Below are 17,827 nucleotides of genomic sequence, written 5' to 3' on the forward strand. Positions count from 1 at the left end.
ATTATGTCATTCCAGGTCACAGGTTCTTTTCTCTGTCGCCTTCCTTACACAGCTAAATCCATTTGCTGATTTCTTGCTTTCACTCTTTTTTTAAATCTACAGTTTCCATTGGTTCTTCTCTGTATCTTCTATCTTTCCTTAAACTTTTTTTCAAGCATGTTTACAGTTTTTTTCAAGCATGTTTATTTATCATTGCTCACTCTAGCACTTTTATCATAACTGCCTTAAAATCTCTGATCCCAACACGCCGGCCCCGTGGTAGCGGCATCTGCTGACCGTCGTAACTCACGCTGCAACCTTGCTGGACCTTGGTCTGCTGCATGACCACCAGCTAGACCCTGGACACTCTGCTACTCCATAATCCTTCATTTTAGCGTCCTTCAAGGACCCTATCTGGCAGCAGAAGGGGGGCCCCCTTGTTACTGCCACGTGGGGGAGGTCTGGGCACCCCACACTGCCTGCAGCCCACTCTCACCCCACGGCCTATCCGGGCCACGCTCTCGGTGCGCGCAGTGCAGACGGCTGTCCTCGCCCTCTCCTCCCCGCCGGCACGCACCCTGAGGTTGTCGTGCTGACCTGTGTGCAGCTGAGCATTCCACGGATGTGGAAGGTTTCACTCAGTGACTTCTAGAAAGAATTCCTGCCTCACTTCAAAGCGGCGTTTATTCTGGGGACAACACGGACGGCACGGTGCCTTCGGGCCCTGGCAATCGGGGTCCAAGGCCCAGACTGTAGCCTAACAGCCCTGAGTCTCACTGCCCTAAAATGCCGAAGTTGTGAATGAGAACAGTGTCCCAGAAAATACACAGAATTGGTTCATTAAAAAGTCATGAGTCTGAGCTAAAATGGCTCTATTCCCTCTGAATCTTCGGTTACTTGTTTTGCTAAAAACTCTGAATCATCCTAAAGAAAATAAGGCGGAACAACTGCAGGAGCACCTTCTTCTTCTTCTTCCCAAAGAAACCTCAAATTTGGCTACACTTTCCCTCCTTCAGAGGGAAAACCCAGATGAAACAACCCGTGAGATTCTAGGTCTCTGTGTACGAAACCCACTATTTTCATCAGGCTGTGACTTCGCTGTTTGGGAAAAGACTTCTGTGGCATGTCACTGTCACCTAACCGCAGAGAGGGGGCCCCAGGGAGCAGGTGTCACGGACCCGCTGCACAGACTGCCGAGGCCTCCTGGTTCTGGCCATGCGTCAGGCTGGTCTGGAGGGCTTGCCGCTGCCCGGGTACTCAGGCCCCCCGGCGAGTCAGCCCTCAGAAGCCTGGCGGTGGGACAGGCGACCCAGCAGGCGTGGGTGTGCTGCCAGGCCAAGACGGGCCAAGTGTCCCCCACCCGGACACTGCCGCGGTCCTCACGCCAGCAGCACAGTTGGTCAGAAGCCCCTGGGCCCAGCGGGTCTCCACCAGGTGAGCAGGGGCTGGCGTGCTTTCCCTTCCAGAAAGTACCTCTAGACTGTATGCCTGTCAGTTCCTCATAGACACAAGGTAGTCCTGAAGGGCCCCAGCCTGACCCCAACAACAGATCTCGGAGGACAGCAGCCTCCTCACCTCCACAAAACATCAGGAGTGATGGCAGGTAAAGACGGGGACCCTGGGGACCCTCACGTCTAGAACAGAGCTCCTGGCCCCTTTTGCACGGGGCATCTTCCGTGTCAGCCGTGCTCCCCAGCAAGTGACGACCCACAGGAGCGATGGCGGTGGGAGCCCCCGGCCGCCGCCCCCATCGGCTCAGACCAAGACCATCTCGGGCATAGAGCAGGGGTCAGACCTGCCCTGCACGCCTCACATCTCTGCCCCTGAAGGAAGTGAAAGGAACAGAGAACTGCTTCTCCTGCAGGGAAGCCCTTGACCTTGGTCGGTATCAGGACGGACAAGGACATGGCCAAGGGCATCCGAGAGGAGGGGCAGCGAGACGTCTGATAGCCGCTGTGTTTGGACAGCAAGGTGTGACCAGCAACGCCTGCTGCGTTCCCTGGAGCCTGTCTCCACAGCACCTTGACCTCTGGGGGAGGAGACTATAAAACCCAGAGGCGGCCCCTCTCCTCCCGGGCTGGGTGAGGGCAGCACCCCGGTTCTACAGGATGGCAGCACTGCAGGAGAAAAAGTCATGCAGCCAGCGGATGGAGGAGTTCCAGCGCTACTGCTGGAACCCAGACACGGGGCAGATGCTGGGCCGGACACTGTCCCGGTGGGGTACGTGCCGGCCAAGGGGTGTGGGATGGCGGGGGACACCGCAGGACAGTGGGGACAGCAGAGACGGTGGGGGACGGCGGGGGATGGCAGGGTACAGAGAGGGACGGCAGGGGCGGTGGGGATGACCGGGGGTGGGGGGTGCAGCTGGTGACAGCAGGGACGGCAGACAGCGCGGGGGACGGTGGGGCGGTGCTCTGAGGACATGCACAGGACCACCCACCAGCCGTCCAGGCGCCCAGGACCCAGGCCCTGCCAGGGCTTCTGGCCAGGCCGCCCCTCCCTCACCAGATGACCCCAAAAGGCCATTTCATCTCTAATCCCCACGGACAGCAGACATCTACAAAGTGGGAACATCTGAGGGACAGCCCCAAAGGTTCAGCCTTAGATTTGAGAAAAGCAATTTTAAAGCTATGTTCCTAAAGCTTATGATTTTAAAGGACCTTTAAGTTAAGGGGTACAGAGCATCTCCTGGGTGAGAACGTTCTGGAACTTGACAAAAGTGATGGCGGACAGCACTGTGTGTGAAGGCGCTACAAACACCACTGATTCTTCATTCTGATGGAGAAGCAGTGTCACCCTGGGTCACAGGCCTCCTCCCTCTCCCCACAGTGTGGATCAGCCTCTATTACGTGGGTTTCTACGTGGTGATGACCGGAATCTTCGCCCTGTGCATTTACACGCTGATGTGCACGCTCGACCCATACACGCCCGACTACCAAGACCAGCTAAAGTCACCAGGTAACAGGGCCTGCGGCTGGCGCCGGGGCACCAGGACCCCACGCGTCAGGGCAATGCTGGGTCCCTCCAGAATGAACGCTGGGGGGCAGCCTGGAGGGGCCTTTCCTGCTGGTGGCCCCAAGGTTCTGGAGGGGCACACCCGGGTACAGACAGCCCCTCAGCTTCTTTTGAAGATGGTGACCCCATACTATAGTCTGACTTGGTTTAGTTTATTTTTTTTTTAAAGATTTATTTGTTTATTTGACAGAGATCACAAGTAGGCAGAGAGGCAGGCAGAGAGAGAGGAGGAAGCAGGCTCCCTGATGAGCAGAGAACCTGATGCAGGGCTCGATTCCAGGACCCGGATCCCGGGATCATGACCCGAGCCGAAGGCGGAGGCTTAACCCACTGAGCCACCCAGGCGCCCCTGACTTGGTTTAGTCTTAATTATTAGAACAGATTGGGTGCGGAGACGGTCTTTACCTCACTCACCTGCTATGCGGATGACACACAGGACACGTCTGGGAAGGCGGACGAGACAGCAGGGAGGGGCACGGAGAGTCTGTGGGGAGGAAAGGACACGCCTCAACACGGACGCTTCCCCTCCGGGAGGACCACTTCCAGGTCCACAGGCTCTTCAGAACACGCATTTCTCGAAGAGCAGCCCGTCCGAGGGCAGAGGCCCGGCACGAAGGCCGAGCAGGCACTCCCCCGAGTCGGGCCCGAGAGGAGAGGAGGTCACTGGTGACAACAGGACTCCAAGGCCTGGGGCAGAGAGGCGGCACTCCAGGTCCTGGAGAAGGCGGCTTAGCCGAGCTGTCTGCACAAACCGAACGAGAACGGGCAGGCGCGAGCTGGGGTGGGGGACGGGCCGCGGAATCCAGGAAGAAACACGCTCTGCAGCACAGTCACCCGGGCGCTCGCACCTGCACGTCCTGGATGCGTCCTGAGGGAGCAAGGACCGTGGCGGCGCCGCCGCAGCCCCGCACTTCCCCAGGAGAGGCCAGATGCGCGTCTCTAGGAGGTGGCAGGCGCGGGCCCCGGAGCCCGGGGAGAAGTGTCTCCCTCGGCCGGTCCAGCTCTTCTGCTGGGCTCTCCTGTGAACCCCTTGATCAGTGATCACACACCCCAGTGCCTTGTTGGAGGTCATTTCTAGGGACAACCAACGGATAGCCTTGAGGGTTTCACCTGGTTTAAGAGCAGAACACACTGCGTTATAAACCTCCAGATACACTGTAACGTGACCTGTCCAAAGCCCAGTGGGTGGGAGGGCCCCGGGAGGCAGAGAGAGGGCGACAGCTGCCCCTGACGCGGTGAGCAAGCCGTGAGCCCACGGGGAGGGGCCGCGGCGGTGCACGCGTGGGGCAGGCGCTTGTGAGCGGCAGCCGCTCGCTCCTCGGTCAGATCCCTTCCAGCCATGCGCAGCTGTTACTCCCACAGCATCCGCGGAACAAGAGAGCGCTGGCTGACTGTTTAGAAAGTCCCGTCAACGGGACTGGCTTCCTGAGCTGTGGAACGTGCACACGGCCAAACACGATGGTCCCCGTGGACGGGAGGAGCTGAGCCTGACAAGGGCGCTGGGAAATGGAAGTCAAGTAGGACCCGAGCGCAAGGACCCCGTCTACCAAATTTGTGACTCCGGTTTGCACGTCTTCATGTGAACACAAGCGAGGCTACCCAGCAGCCGAGCAACGGTCCCGACGCCACACGCGCACTCCTTTTCTCGTACGGTTAACACGGCGTCTGAGTGCTCTCAGACATGCCCGAAACCAGTGAAGTGTCAAATGTTAATTCTGGCGACGCGGTTCGGTTCCCGGGAGGGCGGGTCCCTGCTGAGCTCCTGCTGCGGGACACTTGGCCGCAGCCTCCTTGCCCAGGGGCCCTTGAGGACCCAGGACTGGCCAGGACCACGGCAGCCCACGCTTGGCCACCGGGCCGGGCCATGTCCGCAGCACTTCCGGGGCTGGGATGTGAGCGGCACTTTGGGGGGAACGGAGTAGGACGCGTGGTGCTCTCCCTCCAGGGGTGACCGTGAGGCCAGACGTCTACGGGGAGAAAGGCCTGGACATTTCCTACAACGTCTCTGACAACAGGACCTGGGTGCACCTCGTGCACACGCTCCACGACTTCCTGGCAGGTGACGTTTAAAACGCTCCCACCTCTGCTCCTCCCTCTTCTAAGACCATCTCAGGGAGGGTACGGGCTTCCCCACCCTCCCGCCAGCGGCACCACACCAGGTGGCTGTGGCTGGAGGTCGGCGCCCACAGGCTCATCTGTCCTGGCAGGCTACTCCCCAGCTTCCCAGGAGGACAGCATCAACTGCACCTCCGAGAAGTACTTCTTCCAGGAAAGGTTCCAGGCCCCAAACCACACCAAGTTCTCCTGCAAGTTCACAGCAGACATGCTGCAAAACTGCTCAGGTCTGACGGACCCCAACTTCGGCTTCGCGGAAGGAAAGCCGTGCTTCATCATTAAGATGAACAGGGTGAGCACACGGCGGGGCTACAGACCCCAGACCCAGCCATGGCCTGGAGGGGCCTGGGTGCCCGGCCCTCGTGTGACCCCATGCACCCCAGCACAGGGACCAGGCTGGTAGGGCTGGGACACGCACCGCAGCCCCTCCTGCCCTGTTCCTCCGCTAGGCATGCTAGGCCCATCGTGCTGGCTTGGGATCTGACCAAGCCGGTCGGGGCTGCTGAGGGCGGCCACGTGCACACACAGCTCGCCAGCAGCCGGGCCACGTCCGGTGCCACGAGAATGGCTGGGAGCCAAGTCGAGCACCAGCTCCCCATCTGGGCCAGGGACCCTCTACCGGGCACGAGGGAGGCTGCACGGCGGTGCCAGCGAACCACAGGGCGGCATGGTCCCTCCAGCCATGGAGGCCACTGGAAGCCAACAGGGCAAGAGGGCCGGGGGTCTCTGCTCCCTGTCGGCCAGCAGCCATGCGGCACAATTAAACTTCCTTCCTGAGACACCTGGGGAAGCATCTGGAAGACACCCTCCACGGTCCCCGCGCGGTCGCGACGCTGCGGGCGGAGGGTGCCATGCGCACCAGGGCAGAACTGTGGGGAGGGCGCAGGCGCGCGCACGGCCGGGACGCGGGAGGCCGAGAGCCTGCGCGGGGCAGCACAGGCAGGCACCCAGGGGACCCGTCACGGGCACCGTGGAGCGGCAGAGCGCGCCAGCCACGGCTCGGACCCCCTGTCCAGCGCTGCCGTGTGCCGGCAGCCGAGACCACCGCGTGGGGCAGGTTCTGGCCGCTCGGACAGGCCGCTCGTGCACGCAGCTGGCAGGAGCCACACGGACGCCTTTTCCTTCCAGATCGTGAACTTCCTGCCCAGCAACGGCACAGCGCCCAGGGCGGACTGCGCCCTCCTGGTGAGTGTGTGGTCTCGCCAGAGCCAGTCGCCCCCGGCTCCCCGCGGGTCCCGGCTCCCGGCAGCCGCCCAAAGTCGCACACCCCACCCCCCGCCCCGAGCAGCACTGCAGGGACTAAAACCCGTGAGGAAAGCGGTCTCCGTCACCGTCCGGCCCAGGACGCATCTGGGACAGCGTCCGCACTCACACCATTCGGAGTGTTTGGTGCCAGTTTGGAAAAACCCACTAAGACTCAGCAGTAATTCCCTCCAGTTTTTCTCAAAACCGGTTTTAAAGCACGAGCCCCCCAAAACAAGCATGTCTCCACTGAGTCTCTTCCGAGGCTGGTCTTCCCCCCCGGGGGCTCCGCAGCGCCCAACCCCCCGCGCCTGCCTCGCTGTGGGGTGAGGCTGTGTCTCCTGGGACCGCCCACGAGTGCTGACCTGAGCTTTGAACAGACACAAGGTGTCCTCTGTCCGTGTTCTGCCGAGCTCCGGCCACCTGCCGGGCAGCTCACACACGCAGACGCACGCGCACACACGCAGACGCACGCACACACAGGCAGACGCACGCACACACAGGCAGACACACGCACACACAGGCAGACGCACGCGCACACAGGCAGACGCACGCGCACACACGCAGACGCACGCGCACACAGGCAGACGCACGCACACACAGGCAGACGCACGCACACACAGGCAGACGCACGCGCACACACAGGCAGACGCACGCACACAGACAGACGCACGCACACACAGGCAGACGCACGCACACAGACAGACGCACGCACACACAGGCAGACGCACGCACACAGACAGACGCACGCACACACAGGCAGACGCACACACACACAGGCAGACACACGCACACAGGCAGACGCACGCACACGCACGCACGCGCACACACAGGCAGACACACGCAGACACAGGCAGACGCACGCACACAGGCAGACGCACGCACGCGCACACACAGGCAGACGCACGCACACACAGGCAGACGCACGCACACACAGGCAGACGCACGCACACACAGGCAGACGCACGCACACACGCAGACGCACGCACACACAGGCAGACGCACGCACACACAGGCAGACGCAGGCACACAGACAGACGCACGCACACACAGGCAGACGCACGCACACACAGGCAGACACACGCACACAGGCAGACGCACGCACACGCACGCACGCGCACCCACAGGCAGACACACGCAGACAACAGGCAGACACACGCACACAGGCAGACGCACGCACACGCACGCACGCGCACACACAGGCAGACGCACGCACACACAGGCTGACGCACGCACACGCACGCACGCGCACACACAGGCAGACACACGCACACACAGGCAGGCACATGCACACGCACGCACGCGCACACACAGGCAGACGCACACACACAGGCAGACGCACGCACACACAGGCAGACACATGCACACTCACGCACGCGCACACACAGGCAGACGCACGCACACACAGGCAGACGCACGCACACAGACAGACGCACACACACGCACGCACGCGCACACACAGGCAGACGCACGCACACACAGGCAGACACACGCACACAGGCAGACGCACGCACACGCACGCAGGCGCACGCAGACGCCCGGAGCCTGCTTCACTGAGGCACCGGCCTCTCCGCCCCCAGGACCCGCACGAGGACGCCCGGCCCCTCCAGGTGGAGTACTACCCGCCCAACGGCACCTTCAGCCTCCACTACTTCCCCTACTACGGCAGGAAGGCGCAGGTAGGCCGCGTCTCGGTTCTCCGACAACCGTCGCACACATGTCGCAGACTGAAGGGCCGAGGAAGGCCCACGACACTCCCGTTACACCGGGGACCAGGGGGACCGTGCGGCCCTCTGGGCGTCTCCCTACCTGAAAACACAGCTCCCGTACGAAACACCAGTACCGAACCTAACGGTTCCAGGCTCCCAGAGTTTCCCGAATCCCTTCAGACAACCATACATCCACGTTAAAGCACAGCCTTCAAATCTCCCAATTTTTCTTATTTTTATGGTAATTTTCATCCAATATAATTTGCACTTGACGCATCCCTGGTGTTATCCCCCGAGCCCAGATGGGGATCCTCGTCCCTCAGGGGGGACCGCGCGTCTCCACACGGGCCCTGCGTGGGCCGAGCAGGCAGGCGCCCCGTCTCTGCCCCCCGACTGGCTCCCGTCGAGCTGCTCCTCATGAGGCCCTCCTCCGTCTTCCCACACGGGCTCCAGCCCCACTACAGCAACCCTCTGGTCGCCGCCAAGCTGCTCAATGTCCCCAGAAACACGGAGGTCCTCGTCGTGTGCAAGATCCTGGCCGACCATGTGACCTTCGACAACCCCCACGACCCCTATGAAGGGAAAGTGGAGTTCAAGCTCAACATTCTGCAGTAGGGGGAGGCCGGCCTGCCCCGCGGGCCCCTGCTGCCCCCCACCAGGCCTCCGGCGCTCCGCGGCCCGCCCAGGGAACGGCCGGCAGGCCCCTGTGCCCCAAGCACCTCGGGCAGAGTCCGCAGCCTCGCTCCCTCCTTTCCCTTCGACCCCGAGTCCGAGCTGCGGTAACAACCCGGGCCAGCGTGGTAACTGCGAGGCAGCAGCTGCCCGACCACCGGGCCCCGGGGACGGCTCAGACGGACGGCACGTTCCTCACCGCAGTGCCGGCACCGTGTCGCACGGACACGGCTCCCGCCCCCAGAGAACAGGACGTACGACGAAAACGGGCATCCTGAAGGTTTGCTCCTACAGAACGGGATTCCTAAACTGTAAAAATCAAACATTAAAGTCACTCTTACTCGGGCTAAAGCAATCATGTCTTTTCTGATAAGGGAAACGTAACCACAAAATCCCTTTCTCTTTGGAAATCTTTTCAAGTTTCACCCCCCCACCCCCGTCAGGGAAATTCGGACGAGGCCGCAGCGGGGCTGTCCCCAGGAGCCCGCCCACCTGCAGGAGGTGAGCAGGGGGCAAGAGGGCGTCACGTGGGCTGCGCCCCACCGGAAGCCACGGACACGAGCCCACCCTCCAACACCCAGGGACGCGCGGGCGGCTCACTCCAGGTCCTGCACCAAAGCCCGGGACGAGAGCGTCTGATCAAACCAACACACTCTCCCGGAGAGCCCCTGCCCCCAGCCACCGCACGACCTGGTGTCCTGACCCACGCAAGCACCAGGTGCAATGTCACCTCCCAGAGTGACACAGTCCCTCACTGCTGAGGGTGGGAGCCTGTTGGACCCCAAGGACAGGCTCCCTCTGCGAGCGGCCCGCGCCCACACCAGCTCCGCGGGTCCCACGGGGAGGCCACCTTGGGCTCGCGGGCCCACGGCACCCAGTGAGCACGGAGCCACCGGGCCACCACCCTCCAGCGCCTGCTGCCCTCAACAGCAGAGGGAGGTCACGACCGGCAAGACCGCAGCGGCCGCCCCTCGCTCCGCGGCACCGCGGATGCCCCGGCGCAGGCGACAGTCCTCCACCGTCCACACCCCTTTGCGGTCCTTCCTCACCATACGACCTCGCACCTGAAAGCCAAACCCCCGACCCTGTCTCAACTGCGAGGGCCCGAGAGGGACACGGGGTCGTGCCCGCGGAGTGCACGGTTGGAGGGCGGGCTTCGGTGTGTGCCCCGGGCCCCCCGTCCGGCCTGGCCGCCTGCCCTCGCCCGGAGAGAAGCGAGACCGACACGGGAGACGGAGTGACTTGTGGACAAGAATCTGGAATCAGAGGAGCAGAGAACTTGTTTAAAATGCCCATGCGCGTTTTATTAATAAAAACTAACAGTGCCAAGTTAAACAAGTCAAACAATTAAAGTCTCTTTATATTCCATAAAATATTACAGAAAAGTTTATTTGTGTTTCAATAAAAAGACTACTGTTTAGAACAGGCAGCTGACGGCAACTGTGCAGTTAATGGGTTTTTGTGAATAAATTTTAAAAGGGACTACTGCCTGTCCTGAAATTCCTTTTTCTTCTTATAAAAAAAGAACTATTAAAAATGATTGACAAATTCTGAGTTAAAAAACTGTTAGAACGTTCTCTCTATTTAATGTCGACTTCATCACAGATTACAGGAGGTGCCACGAAACACAGACGACGTTTGTTTCAGTTCGTGTCCTCAGATGACAGACGTGCCGGCCTGTGAACAACGACCCCCGAGTCCCGCCCGCCTGGGAGAAATCAGGCGGCCTCCCCAGCGGCACGCGTGCCCAAGCCTCCCGCCGCGGTCGCCGCCGCACCAGCAACGGCAGGAGACTCTGACCGAACGAACAAAAACAGAAACAGAACTTGGCGATTTGCTGCGACGTAGAGAAAAGTATAAACTGGACGGAATCACAGTCAATATAATTTACGGGAAAATAGTCACGGTACAGCTGATGGCGCCAAACAGGAAAAGCAGAGCCGCCGTGCGCCGGCCCCCCGATGCCCCGGGATGGGCGGGCATCGGCAGGGGCCGCACGCCCCAGCAGACACGCGGCCGCCCCACGGCGCACCGTGCAGCCCGCCCCGGCGACCCGACTGGCACGCCAGGCTCCGGTGACTCGGCAAGGACAGGGGGCAAAGGGAAGGCCGGGTGAGGACAGACGACGGAGACACAACCCTAGACAGTGGGGAAGGGGCCCGAGCGGCCGCTGGCGTGGAGACACCCCACCGCTCACCCCGAGACCCCGCGGGACACGCCCTCGCCTGCTCGCTGGAGCCGCGTGGCCGGTCAGCAGCTCGCCGCCGGGTCCCGGGGAAGAGGCCAGAAAGAAACACACGCCACAGCAGAAGCAGCCGCTCCCGACGCAGACCGCCAGGGCGGGCCGCGGGCAGGCGTCAGTCCTCCTCGTTCTCATTGAAGTCGTCGTCCTCCTCCTCGTCCTCCCCGACGTAGGACACGGGGGTCTCCACCCGGGAGCCGCTGTACTGGGACCCGCTGGAGCTCGTGGCCAGCATGCCGTCCGCACCGTTGGTCAGGTCACTGAGGACGAGGCGAGACAAGGCGGTCAGGCAGAGCAGGGAGCCCCACGTCCGCACCAGCGCACCCGGCACCCCCGCGCCCAGCCTCTCAGGCACCGAACCGAAGCAACACCGGCTGCCGCGGGATCGGTGATTACGTCACACACAAAACCCCACACGCCAAAGCTGGAGACCACAGCTCCTTCTTCCAGGCTGTGTACTTGTGACACCCTGGATCTTCGGAGGGGGCGCAGCTTAGGAAAAAGGGGCCCCAGGAAAGGACAAGGAATCCTCCAAAGCAAGGCTCCCAGCCAGGAGCGTGGGGGAAGCACCCAGCAAGGTGTGTAGGCGTGTGTGTGCACGTGTGGTCTGTGTACGCGTATGCCTGTGCGCGTGTGTGCGCATGTTGTTAAAGTGTGCCGTGTGCGTGACTATGCACGTGCTGTGTGCGCGTACGTGTGCAGGTGTGGGGTCTGTGCGTGTGGCCACGTGGTGCGGTTTGCACACACGTGCCAATGACACCCTCCGCTCCCCTGGAGCCAGCGCCGAGCCCAGGAAGCTGAGCTGTGACAGGTGAGTCTCATCCAGACACTCTGCGAGAAGCCACAGTGGTCCACCAGCCCAGGAAACGGCTCTCGCTGAAAGGCAGCAAGGTTGGCGGGGCAGAGCCCAGGGGTCTGGGGGGCAGGGCTGCAGGGCTGGTGCCTCTGGGAAGCAGGGCTGCTCAGCCCTACACCCTGGTCCTCGGATGGGCGTCTGGAACCGGTCGATGTTGCCGCTGTGCCCCTGGGAGTCTCAACAGGGGACATCTAACCTCTCTGCTATCACGACTGGGGGGCCACTGGCATCTGAGCCCTAGGGTACGTGTGACAGCCAGCTGGCCCCTGTGTCAACAGCACCTCAGGCAAGGTCCTGGCCTACAGCAGAGAGATTCTTGGCTGGGATCCTGAGCAAAGACCTCTGGGCTCAGGTACCTCCCAGCACCTGGCACAGTGGCCCAGACACTGACTGTCAGACAGCATCCTGGGGCCCCTGTGCTGACAGCCGTCACCCACAAAGTGCTCGTGTCCCCCATGTGTAACCCGCTCACAGAGTCGTCCTCAAAAGTCATGGGGATTTCTCGGTATTTGAGCAGCAAAAAAACATATTCTAAGAAACGTCAGATGTTAAAGGGATGCGAGTCGAGAACTTCAAGTTCAAGAGAGACTCCAGGCAGGCACCTCCCACAAGCACACAGGGTCTCGGGTCGCCCAGAAGCCTCAGGCTCTGCTACTCCACTGTAAGGGCCCAGCCGCTGCCTCAACAGGGCAGACCCAGAAGGGCAGAACCGCCGGGGAGACACAGCTCCTCTACACGAGAGAGGGAGTCCGGGGCGTGGGCTACCGGGCACGGCTCTCACTGGGCAACACAGAGGGGAGCCCCAGGTGGACAGCACCCACACCTGCCACAGGCCAGAGCTCGGGCACCAAGAAACACTTTTCTTTAACATGCAACCAAATGTATGTATCTTAATGCCCTTTAGCATTTAGGAACATCATACAATAAACACTGTTCAACGTTCCACTGGTTGACAACGGAACTACGCATCTGTGAAATCCAGCCTAGCAAGAAAGTCGGAAAAGGCAAATAATTCAGCCATAAAGCCGCTTCAAACTGCATCCAAACTGCCCAAGAAATTACCGTCTTCACAAAAGAACGCCAGTCTCTGCACTGATTTTTCTTCTGAAATGGTGGTGAATTTACTCGCCTTGTTACAAACCTGGAGTGAGCCTCGAAAACTTGAGCCAATACCTGAATCGCGACTCTGAGAACACCCAGCGCGCAGCACAGCCGACTGACACTGCACACACAGCTGGAGGGCTACCGGGAAAAACGGAGCTGATCTCGGGCCAGACACCCCCCAAAGGACTTCAGGGATGACCCCACGACCAGACCATCTGGCAGCACAGGCCGGGAGCCTCGCCCACATCCCAGAACCCTGGAGTGCGAGCCGGCCGCGACACGCTGTGCCACCCGCTAGCATATCCATCCATTTTGTTGAACCTACAACTGCTCATCCATCTCGTATTTTAAGAAATTAAACATCTATTAACATCTAGAGTTGATATAAGATAACACATATAACATGACATGACAGGAAAGCTAATAAAACCACTGTTCGGTTAATATTTAATACAGAAATTATCTTATCATCTTTAAAAAACCTAAGATAAATACCCAGAAACGATACAATTCTGCTTTGTGGGACAGCCAGATCGAAGGCTCGCACACACTGATTTAAGCAGAACAACTCCTTCAGTAACACAGAAAACATACATCCAATAAACAGTAAAGAGGAGAAAAAGCAGCTCCTGGTGGCCCCGTCGGTGAGGCGTCTGCCTTCAGCTCAGGTCACCGTCCCAGGGTCCCCGGTCCCAGGGTGGAGTCCCGTCAAGCCCCTGCTCAGCGGGGAGTCTGCTGCTCCCTCCCCAGCTCATGCTCTCTCGCTCTCTCTCTCTCTCTCTCGTTCAAATAAAGCAAATCTTTTAAAAAAACCAAAACAAAACCAAAAAAAAAAGCAGAGAACACAGCTTTATGCACAGCGTGACCTCAAGTACGTTAAGCAGGAACAGAAAACACAGATAAGAAACCCCTGGCCCTCGGGCTGCCTACAGGCAGCTCGGGCAGTTTGGGCCACGTCACTGCATGCTACTTTTTAAAAAGTCAATCACGTGTCACTTGAAGTTTCAAGGGGAAGAAACCATGAGAAAGAGGCTCCTGGTCACCCAGGGTACAGGCTACGGTAGACCTTGGGGCACACAGCCCGAGAGAAGCCCTGCCGGGAGCGGCCGACACCGACAGCACGGCCAGTGGGGAAGTCCCACCCTCGCGCCAGGAGCCGGCAGGAGCCATGGAGGAGGACGGATTGTCTGCAGGAGAGCAGGGGCTCTGCCCACCCGCTCGGCCCAGAGCCGCGGTCACCTGGCAGAAAGCCGCGTGCCATTCGAGGTCGACACCGACGACGTGACGAACACCCCTCCAAGGGGTCCCTGAGCCATCTCTGAAGGGAAGAAAACAAAGTGAAGGTCACAAGCGAGGCTCGCGCTGCCGCAAGACGGGTCCAGGCCAGACAGCTGACCTGCTGGTGGTTTCTCTGCAGGGACGCAGGCCGTCCTCCCAAGAAGGCACCCAGACCTTCATGGACATGATCGCCAATGACCACGCAGCTGTGCCGCGGAACAGACACTGTCAGAAAGTGGAAAGTGGGGCCAAGGGCAGGAGGACCCCTGACGCCCTGGAGACGGCGCGCACCAGGAACACGGCCAGTGTCCGCGACCTCTGTGGAGCGCCGGCTGGGAGCTGGTGCGGTCCGGTCCAGCCCAGCGGCTCTGGGGGTGGGGGGACCCACACCACAAAGTGGGGCAGCGCCAGCAGCTTCCTCACCACAAAGCGCCTCCCTCTGTGGCCCCGACCCCGCCGCTCAGCACAGGAGTCCCCCACACGGCTCCCGAGCAAACTCCTCCTCCCCCCGCGTCAGGAGGAGGCAGCGCGCCTCACTCCTCAGAGTCTTATCTGGGTTCCCCGGCTGCGAAGGCCAACCACCCCCAAAACAGCACGGTCCCCACGGGGGTCCCACCCCCGAATCTACCTGTCCCCACTTCTGGTGCCGAGTGCGAATTCAGCCTCAGCAAAGGCTGGCCGCACGTCCAGACCTGAGGTCCAGCCCCACGGCCACCAAGAGAACCGGAGGTGACAGACCTGTCACGTAAGGTTCCAGTGCTTTCGGCACCAAGCTTCTCGCCATCTTCAGGTCCTCGGCAGAGCAGCTCCCGGACTCCAGCCCGCAGGCCATCCCCATCCGCTTCAGGACCTCTATGTCGTCATGGATCTCAAATGTGTTGTCAAAGTTGAATAGGTACTCGAACCTGGGGGCAAAGTCACCATCAGAAAAGGCATCACTGGCCGTGTTCATCGCGGCACAGGCCCCAAGCAGAGCCACCCCACTCAGCCAACCTCCCTCAGACGCCCTCTTTACCCACGTCCTCCAAAACCCATCCACTCAGAAGCGCCAGAGCGTCACAGAGACGCCGCGCGCGGGACGGCCTGCCTCCCCCCGCCGGCACGGAACGCCGACCACTCTCCGCACAAGGGTTCGACGGCTGTGCCAGTGACAACCCCGACGGGTCCCAGGTCTTCCTTTCACAAGACAAACGCGAAACCAGGGATGTGAGAAATAAGTCTGTAACTTTGTTGCGCCAAATGACAAGTAACGACAAGTCAGATACGTCTCTGACGGAAGGAGCGGACGCGCCGCTGACCGTGACAGCGACACTCTCCACCGACCTGAGGCTCAGCTAGGACCCTGGGCGGGGGGTGGGCACCTGTCGCGGGACCTACTTGTCATTGGAAATGCTACAGTCGATCACGGTCTTCTTGCTGGTGTTGACGATGATGAAGGGCAGGTGGATGACAGAGTTGGGTGGGGGCGGCCGGCTGGCCTGCTGCTCCGCCTGCCGGTTCCTCTGCACCAGATTCTTGAAGGCAATTTGCTAAAAAAGATGAGCCACCAGCATGCTACTCACACCAGCTGCCTTGTCCACGGGCGTCCCTGACAACCGTGCCCAAGCCCACAGGGCAGCAGCAGGGGTCAGGCCCCTCGAGAGCTCAGAGCAATCCGCCGGGGGAGAGAGCGAGCGCACCCGAACATCCAACACCCGAAGGGGAATGGAGGCGGGAGGCAGGTGCTCGCGCTGACGGACAGAAGCCCCTCGCAGGAGGGTCTCGAGAAGAGCGTCCGTGCTGGAGGCTACGTCCTCCTGCTCCTTCTGCATCCAAGAAGGCCGGCATTTGGCGGAGCACCCGTGCCTCCCGGAGCACCTGCCGGCAGCAGGCCCGCCGGCACGGCGCTCTCCCTGGGGAAAGCCTTCACACTTCGCACCTGCATGCGAACTCCCCTGCGGTAAAGCCAGAGAGCGCCCCTCCCACCGCAGCTGGCCCCCCGGCACCGTGCCCTGAGGGGGACCGTGAGGCTTGGTTTCAAGTAACTCCGTGTGCTGCAGATGCTGCAGAGAACCGAGAAGAGGGACCGCTGCCCCGCGACGTGTGCCCGTTCCTCTCCTGCGTCCCTCAACCCCGAGGCCGCTTCCACCCCCTGGAGCGCTCCCAGTCCGGAAGCCTCCCTAGGGCACAGGGGCTGGCTGCGGTGCCCCGTGGCTGAGCGCACCCAGCGAGGCAAGACACACACCCTTCACCATGGCCTGGGGGTACTGAGCCAGCACATGTCCCAAGCCCCTCGCTGACAGCCCCCCCCACCTTTATCTTCTGACAGCGGCCACTAGGCCTGTCCTCAGACCCTGCGACACGTCCCCCCAGGGTCCCAGGGCTCCCCCAAGCCCCCGCCACAGGCAACAAACCGCTGCCGAGCCGTGCTCCCTTCCTTGGCCGGCCACTTCCACAGCGGCTGAACCCCACCCCAGGCCCCGGCCAGACGGCCCCAGCACTGCACGGCCTCAGGCCAGGGACTGGCCACACCCTGCAGCAAGCTCCTGGTGCAATCTGTGTTTTGCTTCCAGCCCTGAATGGGCATCTCCAGATCCCCGCGGGGAAGACGCCCACCCTTGGGGCGTCCTCTGCAGGTGCGGGCACAGAGACACAGGCCTACCGGCCACGTGCGCTGACCTCTGCCCCACAGCTGCCACCTCACACCCTGGTCTGGGCTCCGGTCCTCAGAACGCATTCCTGCCCCAGGGAAGCTCTGGGCGCTGCCTTCCAAGCGGCATCCCTCCCACCGTTTAGACTTTGACAAGCAGCACACACGGGCCGTGGGCTTACTGCGCACGCACGCTCTCTGTAAGCGTCTACAGCACCCGCACAGAAGCTCAGCGGGCGCGTGTGAAATTGCATTCGAGCTCTCAGTGCAGAGGCCGTCCGCGGTGGACACGCGCCCAGGCCGCAGACAGTGCTGAGCCCCACACCTGGGCTCTAGGACCGCTCGTCGCGAGGGCCCGTAGGAGGTGGACGACGGTAACACCCAACAGCTAGGACAACCCGCCCTCTGTCCCCACACGAGGCAGCAAGGAACGTGTGCCAGCACGCTGCTCGGGACCTTCTGACGCGTCCGGGCAGCAGATCCAGGGGCACAGGGGACACCGTGGCGGCAGGATGAGGCCAGACCGGCGGGGAGCAGCGCCCGTACCTGCAGGATGAGCTCCTGGAGCTGAGACTGCTTCTGCTTGATCCTTTCAAGCCGCCTCTGCCGCTCCACCTTCAGAACAAGACGGAGGCATCATGACACAGCCACCAGCACCCCCTAGGGACGAGCTCACGGAACCCTTCGCCCCAGTCTAACGAGGGGAAGCAGGTGACCTAGAGCCAACCAGGTGTGGGGACGGGACCCACAGGGGTTTCCTCCGCCTCCCGCTGCACCCTCTCCACCTTCTCTCGTCTTCTGGACGTGACGCTCTAAAACTCGAACCCCACCAGCCAGGTTTCAGAACTTCCTATGCTGGGGTGCGCTGCCCACTGTGGGCCAGACGCCTCCTCATCGGTGCCCGCAGAGCGCAGGCAAGCTGGACGGACGGTGGGCAAGCGGCGGAGCCCTGGTCCGGGCCAGGCACACACGCACCAGACCCTGAG

The 17,827-nt window shown here is 61.4% G+C and overlaps 2 protein-coding genes across 3 annotated transcripts in view; one reads left to right on the plus strand and one right to left on the minus strand.

Moving 5' to 3' along the window:
• Window positions 1-1,938: 1,938 nt before the first annotated feature.
• Window positions 1,939-9,088, plus strand: ATP4B (ATPase H+/K+ transporting subunit beta). 2 transcript variants are annotated; one of them, XM_032314280.1, is made up of 7 exons: window positions 1,939-2,199; window positions 2,809-2,937; window positions 4,940-5,053; window positions 5,202-5,401; window positions 6,238-6,294; window positions 7,932-8,030; window positions 8,514-9,088. In XM_032314280.1, the coding sequence occupies exons 1-7, from the start codon at window positions 2,088-2,090 to the stop codon at window positions 8,673-8,675; spliced, it is 873 nt and encodes a 290-aa protein (XP_032170171.1). In that variant the 5' UTR covers window positions 1,939-2,087; the 3' UTR covers window positions 8,676-9,088. The 2 variants fall into 2 exon arrangements, with proteins under 2 accessions (XP_032170171.1, XP_032170169.1); XM_032314278.1 differs by lacking the exons at window positions 7,932-8,030; window positions 8,514-9,088 and having other exon boundaries at window positions 6,238-6,818.
• Window positions 9,089-10,011: 923 nt separating this feature from the next.
• The window catches only part of TFDP1 (transcription factor Dp-1), a 43,752-nt gene continuing 35,936 nt past the window's right edge, over window positions 10,012-17,827 (minus strand). The window contains exons 8-12 of the mRNA XM_032314270.1: window positions 17,388-17,456; window positions 15,590-15,741; window positions 14,951-15,117; window positions 14,174-14,252; window positions 10,012-11,234 (exon numbers count right to left, since the gene is read on the minus strand). Of these exons, the coding sequence (XP_032170161.1) occupies window positions 11,090-11,234; window positions 14,174-14,252; window positions 14,951-15,117; window positions 15,590-15,741; window positions 17,388-17,456 (612 nt within the window). The 3' untranslated portion in view covers window positions 10,012-11,089. The remainder of the gene's footprint in view (window positions 11,235-14,173; window positions 14,253-14,950; window positions 15,118-15,589; window positions 15,742-17,387; window positions 17,457-17,827) is intronic.

Source organism: Mustela erminea, chromosome 15, assembly GCF_009829155.1.
Source record: "Mustela erminea isolate mMusErm1 chromosome 15, mMusErm1.Pri, whole genome shotgun sequence".
Classification (NCBI taxonomy): Eukaryota; Metazoa; Chordata; class Mammalia; order Carnivora; family Mustelidae; genus Mustela; species Mustela erminea.